This window comes from Oryzias melastigma, linkage group LG22 (assembly GCF_002922805.2).
Source record: "Oryzias melastigma strain HK-1 linkage group LG22, ASM292280v2, whole genome shotgun sequence".
Taxonomy (NCBI): domain Eukaryota; kingdom Metazoa; phylum Chordata; class Actinopteri; order Beloniformes; family Adrianichthyidae; genus Oryzias; species Oryzias melastigma.
This window is the reverse complement of record NC_050533.1, coordinates 11,278,660-11,288,147: the sequence shown is the minus strand read 5'-3', so window position 1 is coordinate 11,288,147 and position 9,488 is coordinate 11,278,660. Positions and strand designations below refer to the sequence as shown.

The 9,488-nt window shown below is 38.6% G+C and overlaps 2 protein-coding genes across 10 annotated transcripts in view; one reads left to right on the top strand and one right to left on the bottom strand.

The window, feature by feature from the left end:
- Window positions 1-2,455: 2,455 nt before the first annotated feature.
- colec11 (collectin sub-family member 11) lies at window positions 2,456-7,823 on the bottom strand. 5 transcript variants are annotated; one of them, XM_024271115.1, is made up of 8 exons: window positions 7,690-7,823; window positions 6,495-6,624; window positions 6,196-6,361; window positions 6,036-6,107; window positions 5,552-5,623; window positions 3,796-3,849; window positions 3,607-3,702; window positions 2,456-3,470 (listed from the first exon to the last, which is right to left on the bottom strand). In XM_024271115.1, exons 3-8 carry the CDS (start codon window positions 6,329-6,331, stop codon window positions 3,061-3,063), a joined length of 840 nt encoding a protein of 279 aa, XP_024126883.1. In that variant the 5' UTR covers window positions 6,332-6,361; window positions 6,495-6,624; window positions 7,690-7,823; the 3' UTR covers window positions 2,456-3,060. The 5 variants fall into 5 exon arrangements, with proteins under 5 accessions (XP_024126883.1, XP_024126866.1, XP_036065794.1 ...); XM_024271098.2 differs by lacking the exon at window positions 6,495-6,624 and having other exon boundaries at window positions 6,196-6,267; window positions 7,690-7,819; XM_036209901.1 differs by lacking the exon at window positions 6,495-6,624 and having other exon boundaries at window positions 2,456-3,452; window positions 6,196-6,267; window positions 7,690-7,819.
- Window positions 4,635-9,488, top strand: part of myo6b (myosin VIb) — a 46,961-nt gene continuing 42,107 nt past the window's right edge. For 4 of the 5 annotated variants that reach the window (XM_024271078.1, XM_024271065.1, XM_024271070.1 and 1 more), the window contains exon 1: window positions 7,677-7,802. The gene's annotated coding sequence lies outside the window, so the exon portion shown is untranslated. Of the gene's footprint in view, window positions 4,750-7,676; window positions 7,803-9,488 lie in introns of those variants that run through there. The other variant, XM_024271057.1, reaches the window with a different exon arrangement.

Genomic DNA, 9,488 nt, shown 5'->3' with positions numbered 1-9,488 from the left:
GCCCACAGCAGCCCAATCCTCCTACAGATTCACTGTCCGCTTAATGGAAATCCATTTGTCCCAGTTTTAGTTTGAATAGGAGATCTTTTTTTTTTCTTTTTTTCATTGTTGAGTGATTGAAGTGAATGCGTACAGTGTGATCTGTCTCTGAGGCTCACTGCACTTGATCAAGTGGGCCGGTTCGTCTCTGTGGGAATTACCCATCAAAGTGGAAAGCAGTAGTAACTCAATGCGTCTCGCAGACAGTGATTGATGACAGAGGTGTTTTCGAACGAATGGCACTCCCTCAACAAGTCCCGCACAAGTGGGAGACGTTAATTGAAATGCTGCGTGCTAAGATCTGCCGTTCCACAGTTGTTACAGCCATAAACTAGAGGGAATCCGATGGCGCCCCGGCTCGCTCTTCAGGTTTGCTTTTTCCAGAAGCGGAAAAGGGTATAGAAAGAAAAACAGAAAACCCAAAAAATGACACATTTTTCTGTTTTTACAACAAAATTACGATCCAATGTTTATTTCAAATATTAAAAATATATATATGTTGACCTAAGGCAACATAAATCCCTTCCTTTATGTATGTTTTCCCAAGGCTGAATCCCTGCTGGTTTGAACTTTCCTGCAACACAGGGCTGCTTGTTCTCCTGATCACTGGGACAGTCTGTCATTAAATATGCAAGCCCTGCCTGGCAAGTTTTTAGAGAAACGCAAAACTGGAGCCACATATAGTTACTAAAGTCCTTTATTTTATTCATTCAGGACGATTAATAAATAATCAAGAAAAAAAAGGTTAATAAATAATACAAGTGAAATTTAGTCATTTATATAAAAGTGCAATGAGATAATGAAATAAAAAAACAAAAACGGCTATCTGATTGGTGACTAATCAACTCTAAAACACCATAAAATCAAAAAGTGAATCTAAACCTGAAGCACGGGAACTTCATTTCTACACATATTGGCTGTTTGTTAGTGACCATGGTATTAGCAAGATAACGCCCTTCGAAGTGTGCATTATTAGAAATAAACACACTTGGCGTTGGAAGGTTCAAGCTTCAACGGAGTGCATTTATCACTGATGATCCACACTTCTTCAAACATTATCCCTTATATCATGGTCTGGGTGAATACTCGATTCTGATTGGCTGCTGAGTGTGGATTAAAAAGGGATAAACCATTTTGATAATGCTCACCTAAAAAAGAAGTTATGGTCACACAGCCCAAACGGTCTGTATTACTGCGCAGGCTTCTTTAAAACCAACTTTTTGCATCATCTTCTGGACAAAAACAAGCTGTAAGCAGTGAACCTTCTCTCTGAACTGATGCTTTGTTTAACCTATCTTGACAATCAGCATATATATCGGTTTCCTTTAACATTCTGTAACTGTCTACCCATTCATGCAATGTGAATCAGCTCATTCTGACGGAGAAAAGCGGCTTCACACCAAAGCGCAACCAACATAACATGTTGCATAATGGCACAAAGCTGCTTTTCTCAGTAACAGAAATAGCTGATATATGTGGAATGTGTAAAGATTTCACTATTGTGATGTGTTGCATATCAATGCGATGAGAAAATGACAACGTAACTTTATTAATATTAAAAATAACAACATATAATAAGACCAACAGTGGAACATCAAATTCTGGTAACATATTCTGTCAATTAAAGTCATGAATATTATGCAAACAGGCTCTGTGTGTGAAAATCACCTGTTGCAATTAATACATATTTTAACTCTTTAACATCAGAGCTCCAGGGTTTATGATCTTTGATTTACTGTAACTTTTCAACCGGTAACACGATCAATTCCAATAGAATCTGCTGGAATTGCATTGATCGTGTCAATGGTTAAAAGTTACAGACTGTTAAAGATTTTGTGTTTAAGCGTCACCGACGATGCCTCAGGTGTTTAAGGGTTTAGTTGGACTTCTGGTAACCTGTTTTTTTTTTTAATGTGTTTAACACAAACAACCCCAAAACCTCAGAGCTCTTAAGAAGATCTGTATGGAGGAATGGACCAAAATAGCAGTTACAGAACACCTTTTACCTCTGTAATTGACAACCAGGGTTACATAAAAAAATATTGAGGTGACCTTTTGTTTTTGACTAACTTAACAATGTGATTTTTTTCATTGTGTTTCTCACGGTTTATGTTTATCTATGGCCACAGACCTGCCACCTTTTAAGTGGAGTTATTTTTAAATAAGTTTTTTGTCCCACTACAGTTCATTTAGCTCAAATATTTGGATGAACCAAATTTAATAGTTAAAGTTTGTCTCTAAAACTGATGTTTCCTATTAATAAATAGAGCAGAAGTTTGCTGGACTTGTGTCTTTTAGAATCAAAATGCATTGATTTTTAGGGAAAAAGCATAACCTAAATGATTAATCCTTTTGCATACAGCACTGCTATAAAGAAAAGTTACTAAAACATGTCAAAGACAGTAAATACATTCAGTCATTAAAGTACTCTCTGAGTTTAATGGGGATTGAAGGTTTTGCTGTGCACAAAAACAGCCTTGTAAATAAATGATGAAACTTTGTCAAGAACTTAATTAAAGACGAATATAACAACAAAACACATTTGACTCAACAGTGTACAGTAATAAACACCATATTCCACTTGTTTTAAACCAACTATCAGTGTTTATTGTAATGCAACTACAACTACCACAAAATATGAAGTGAATTTGAATGAATAAGCGCACTGCAATCTGTTTGTTTGATTAAAAGCACTCAGCTGAGACCAGATTCTGTCAATAATTGGATTTTTTTTTCTTTTAATTCACAGGTTTTTGCTTATTTGCCATTTTTCTCCACTACACTGTTACAGAACTGCTTGCATAACAAAAAAATTCAATAGATTGCCTGGGAAACACTAATGAATCATTGAAAACAAGATTAGGGATGCACTTGGAATAGTTAAATCCAACATAAGTCAGGCTGCTTTTCAAGATAAATAATAAATAGCCTGCTAGTTCAAGAAAGAAAGAGGAAAATCAGTTGTTTTGTTGTTGTAAATATCAGTTTGTAAGCTGTTTTTTACTCGTCTATTAACTAGATTTAGATCATGTCTTTGTCAAATTCACAAATAAAATACATGGTGAGGTGGCAGGCCACATCAGTCCACTCCCCTGAGGCCGTCATTTCAGCGCAGTCTTCATCATCGTATGCATTGTTGGGCTCGCCTTTTCTCCATCTGCTGAAGGTGGTCATGGGAGAGCGATCCACATAGGTGAAAATCCCCTCGCGATCCAGGTCATGAATGCCGATGTAGACCCTGCTCAGGCCGGCTTCTGTTATGTATCCGGCGATGGCCGCGTTGGCGCCCTCGTCCTTCGGCATGGCCAGGTGCCCTCCCCTCGCCTGACAGGAGACTTTGGCGTCGGCGTACCGCTTCTCTTCCTTCACCAACAGATACACCTTACTGTCTGTCTCTTTTATGCCAGCAACAGCTGCAGGGGAGGGCAGTGCTGAAAAATGAGCACTTGTATTTCCATACAATTTTTACATTGACCACCATTTGTATTATTATACACAGTTATAAACCAGTGGTGAAAAAGTTGTCAGGACACCAAAGTAAATGAAGAAAGGATGCTTGGATTTTACCATTTTTTATGAATTTTAGTTCTGAGGACAGCTGGGCCACGAGAATGTCCATTTCTCCAATCATCTTTCTCATTGGTGTGCACTCGCATGGGACACCTAGTTAAACAAAAATGTGGTCAAAAGTTCCCCTTTTATTCTGACAAACACCAGGTTTGGAAACACAATACATGTGCAAATCAATGTTTTTACCTGGCTCTCCATTGGGTCCCTTGGGACCAGGATCACCCATGTCACCTTTTGCCCCTGAGACAAAAAATACATCATTAATTTTCAATATTTTTCTTTTTCATATTTTCAAAGAAATTTAGTTTAAATAACATTGTATTTGCATGTCATTGAGGGAAACGAATATTTGATCTCCTAGTAACTGTAAAGAGTTCTGGTTCACACAGACCAGTTATGCCTTGATTACACTGATCGGTCTTTGAATGGTTCGGACAGTTCAATGAGTGTTGGACCATCAAGGCACATGCAGGGTGTAGACCGATGACATAGCTGAGCATTACAAGGGCGCTTCTGCAGCTGTGTATTTGCGGGTTCAGCTCGTCTCCAACCCCGGGGGACCAGTGCTCTATAGGGGGAATACTGATTGCAAAGAATTTAATATTCTTTGCAAGATGATTGCGGGAGGTGAAGAAGAATACATCCAAAAAGAGGGCAAAACTTTTGGCTTGGATCTTAAGTCAGGAAAAGCGCTGGTCAGATGCTTGCTGTTGTTGTAAAACCTTTCCACCAATCAGTGGATTTAATTGTGAGATGACAGTAGCTCTGCCCTAACTGGTCCATTCCATTTTTCTATGGACCTGCAACCAATGGGGGACCAAAAATGATATGAATCAGTCCAGCCAAATGGGTCCATTTTATAATGGAAACACTCAAAATACTAATACTATATAACTTCGGTCCAGTCCGTTTTGAACTGCTCTGTGGAAACGAGGTATTAGACTCTCCCAATCAACCTTCCTCCTAAATTGAAGACACCTGCATGAACTAATCACCTGTAGAAAAGACACCTCTCCATAGAATGGGTGAGACTCCAAACTCTCAAACATAGAAAAAAACTTTCAGTGAGTTTCAGGGAGAAGATTGTAGATCTGCACCGGAATGGACTACAAAACCATCAGCGAGAAACTGGAGGTTAAGGTAACAACTAAAGATTTACAACATGACCATCAGTCCACCTAATTGTCTGGGGCTTCAAATATGATTAATGAGCCCTAAATCAACATGATGATAGTTAGTGGATAAGAAATACATTAGTAATACTTTTTACCACAATGGTTTAACATCTTGCAGTACTTCCAAAGTAGTCCTGCTTGAGACGGCTCATGTGCAGATCTGCCTGAAGTTTGCCAATTAGCACCTTCATGATTTAAAGTGGCCATACCATGATTTCCTTAAGCCTTTCAGAGTTGAGGTGGAAGCATCATTCATTGAGGTTTTTTTTTCTGCACAGGGCTTTTTCACCATATGGATGGGAGGGTGGATGGAACCATCTACTCTCAAACCTTGAGTGAGAACCTCCTTAAGCCAGGAGGCCTAAAATGGATCATGGATGGGTCTCCCAACAAGACCCAAAACATCCAGCTAAGGCAACCAAGGCATGGATGAAGAAGTAGCAAATTGAAGTCATAGAGCAAAGTTTTAAACATCAATCCAATAGAAAACTTATGGACACAGCTAAAGCTCAGAGTTGCTAAGCAACAGCTACAAAATCTTAATGGTTTAGAAGTCATTTGTAAAGATTGAAGCAAAAGTCCTCCTGATATGTACAGATACTACAACATCTAACCTCTGTGATTTTTAGGGTTTTTCCACAGTCTTTTCTGCAATGAAATGCAAAACAATTTATATCAAATGAACTTACTTTTAGGATGATTAATATTGTTTATTAAGTGGACAAACCTACGAGATCAAATACTTATTTGACAAATTTATGTGTCACCTTTTATTCCAGGTGGACCGACTTTCCCAAAACGTCCCATAATGCCTTTCTGTCCCTTAAGGCCATGTTGTCCTGTAAAGAAAAGCAATAATATTTTTCCCCAACCAATATATCTGTACAAAAAAGTTAAAACTCAGTTACTTGATTTATAATTCAAGAAGGTGATTCTTCTCTTGTGTTTAAACTCCTCAGTAAACATGTCTCTTGTCTGGATTCCCCAAACCCTCTGCCCCTCCAACCTCTCATCCCTGATGTAAACACTTGGACATATCTGGTTGGCCTGCTCTCCATGTAACAGCACATTATCAGTCCAAAAAATGTGATCTTTGCCCCAGTTTTTCTATAAGCAAATACTGAAGAGTGTATTATTTAGGGTGTGCTTAAATCTGCTCATGCAGGATGTCATTTTCCTGCAGGTTTTAAGGACGACTCTTAAGAAAGAAGACATAAAAATGTGAAAAAAAAAAAAAAAAAACAAGTTTACCCATTTCTCCAGGAGGTCCAACTCTTCCGGGCCTGCCGGGTGTTCCTTTCTGCCCTTTGTCTCCTGGTTCTCCTTAAGTACAAAAAACCAATCATATTTTCTCCATTAGATGATCCATAGCTTTTAACAGTGACAGTATTTATCTGCAGGAAGGTCATGCCTTTTAGTCCTGGGACAAGGATCTGAACAGTGCAAGAGTCTTCTGTCAGGAGTTGACCATATGAAGGCTGTGCTGGCAATAAATTTAGCAATATGGACGTTATTGTTGCAGAAAGCAAAAACATCTTTCCCGACATCCTCCAGTAAAGGCTGGAGTGATGGATATACTGTAGAAAGAAACACAAAAAGGAATAATTATTGAAATTGTAGCTTTTTTTTTGGTAGAGTAAGAGTAACCCTCAAAAAAACTATATTTAAAACTTAAAAATACAATTTTTGTCTAAACTACCTGTTGCTTACCTGTTCAAGAAGTTTCAAGGCAGAAAGAAAAGTAGTATTTCCAGCTTGTAAAGGTTTGAAGGAGCTTTGAGAACTCTGAACAGACACATCGCCTGCTCCTCCTCAAGCACCACAGAATGTGGTGAGATATCTCCGAGGGAGAGATTTATAAACAGTTCACAGATAAAGTCTGAAGCAGTTGGGGCCCCACACATAATTGGATGGGAAAGTCAGGAGGGGATTACATTAATGAGGGCCCAATGATATAAAAATAAAAAATAAAAAGAAACCTTGAAAAAATTTTATGGAGTTTGGTCACTTATCATGTGTGATCACTGTTTCTTTCACATTTTATTTTTTGCAGATATACAAAAAACGTCAAAGAACATTTAAATAATTTGCTTATACTCACTTGGAAAATTAATAAAATTTGGAACGCATTTGGAAAGTATTGACATATTATTTTCATTTCATGGGTTATATAAAATACATTAAACAAGACTCCATCACTTTTTTTAATGAATCCTATACATTTGGATGAAGTTATTCCCTGTCTGACCGCTTGAGGGAGCCATTGTCCATAATTAGAGTGCTGCATCTTCAGCAGGCCTGGATCCTAAAATTAAAAGTACTTTAAATTCATGCCTTATTGTCCAATTTACGTCAAATATAAAATAATGTGGCCCAGAGTGAAGGTGTATTTTCCGACTTTTTATGGTCTTTTAAAATGTCCTCCCTTTTCTATTTACATGTTCAAAATGGTGTCATAGTAGGGCCTGTAACAAGAGATCATCCCACACACAAGTATCTTTGTCCTAATTAGACACACAGACCCCGTGGCAGCCAGTGTTTCAGTTGTGGATTGAGTGTCTCCTCCAAAACTCTCTCAAAAGTTTTAAATTACCTGCTTTTTAAATATTAACGACCGTCAAGACAGCATTTGTACTGTTTTCAGGGCTGCCTGCTGATTGGCTGAGCATTCTCCGCGTGCGGAGTTCAAGCAATTCGTAAAAATACAAAATAATAATCATAAGAGTTATTATATATTTTTTCCGTAAGTTTATAATATTATATTTACATTATGTAAACATTAAACACTTAAAACGCGTTGGGAGGGGGTTAAAAAACGAACAAAAAACACTTGAACACAAGTTGGACGCTGAGTTTTACGAGCAACAGGTCAACGCCTCTCGGTTATGACGTCACCGATGCTCACCGGTGCAGGAGGTGGCGAAGAGGCGGCCGACCTGGTGCTCCTGCCGCGGAACCCCCCCGGGTAGAAACGGACCGAGAAGTCGCCGCTCGTTAACCGTGTGAAGCATTAAAGCCGTAAGTGTTGTGGTATTCTTGTTGGTTAAACTTTAGCTGTTTTTTCTCAAAACTTTATTGACACCAATGATGTATTTTGTGTTAATACCTAATATTAGTACTTTTTCCTACTTTGTATGCATATTATTCACACTTCTTAGTTACAATTCTTTCTTCTAAGAGTGGAAAATTGTATCAATTTAAAATGTGCTGCATATTATGTTAAACATTCTTTAAAATAACATTGAAACCTTTTAAAGAATAGTTTTTATTTATAAATATAGAGCTATTTTACCTGTTTTTAGAAAAAAATCTACCTGATTTCATTTATTATTTATTTATGTCCCATTTAACACTAGATTAGGGTCTAAATTTGTTTCATTAAGTTTATATTCTTGGATATTTCGACAGATATACAAACCTGAAATAGGTTGTAGTGTCAGGCTGTAGTTTTTCAGGACATTTACCTCCAAATATGTCATCATTGGAGCCATTTTTTATCCCCACTCCATTTTCCATATCCCTCTAGCCTGGAAGCTGACAGGAAACAAGTGGAAGGAAATAACAGGCAGGCCGGCTTCACCCATACACTCTGTGTGTGCATGATCCAGTGTGTGTGTGACGTGTTCATATTTCTTGCTGGCTCGCCTTCTGATTTCATTGATGTTCCACGGGCGGCTTACTTTCTGCTCACCTGGGCTCTCCTTGGAAGCGCCCTCGCATCTCCGTCTGGATTAGGGTCAAACACTAAGAGGATTTAAAGCTGCAGAGTCAAAGTTTCTCCCTGGCGCCGGTCACGTTCGGAGCACCTCTATTCCGTGTTCTCATGCCGAGGCACGCTTCCAGAGCTGATCTGGGGTGACCCGACTACCATTTCACGCCGCTTTATGTCACTGTTTGCGGCCGTGCAGTGATGCATTTTGGTCATTGGGGTTCTTCTTTTTAGCAGAATAGATTTCTAGCTTAGTTAACCTTGGATGAAAGCAGAAAATTGTTGTCCAGCTTCATGCTTATCGCTTGTCTCCCACACAGCCTTGGTGAGGAGCTTGAAGGTTGACGATCAAAGATTCAGAAACTCAACTTTCTGTTGTTTTCACCCTAACAAAGCCTGCTTGTGTTTTCAGATTTAACATCTCTCAGTAATGTGAAGATGCAGGTATCCAGCTGTTTTGCTCAAATTAGTTTTTTCCAATGGGGGAATTGAGCATTAACACTAAACTCCACTTCCTGGTGACTCAGCGTTCCACCACTAGGGTTCAAAAGCTTTTGGAATTTAACTTTTATTAATACTTTTCATTCTAGTTGGGGTTTGAGGAGCAGGGAATTATTCTCAGTAGTCCTCGGTGATGTAAAAAGTTGTCTTATCTGTCAGCTTACTTTGACATCTCTGCCAGTTTTTGCAATTCTAATATATTTCAAGTGGAAAACGATTTGATTTCCTTAAAAACGGATCAATTGGTTGTTGCAAAAACAACCTTCAAGTGACCTGTGGCCTAGTGGTCGAGTGTCTGTCCTGAGACTGGAAGGTAGTGGTTTCAAATCCAAGGATGAGTTGTTTAAAAAATGGGACCCAGTGTCTTCCTGGTTGACCCTCAGCAATAAAGGGGGGTCAGGTGTTCCCTGAGAGAGTGGCTGTGTCACAGAACAACAACAATGAGACTTTGGGATTTTAACATCAAGTCTTTTCCATCATTAGTGTTTAACTGT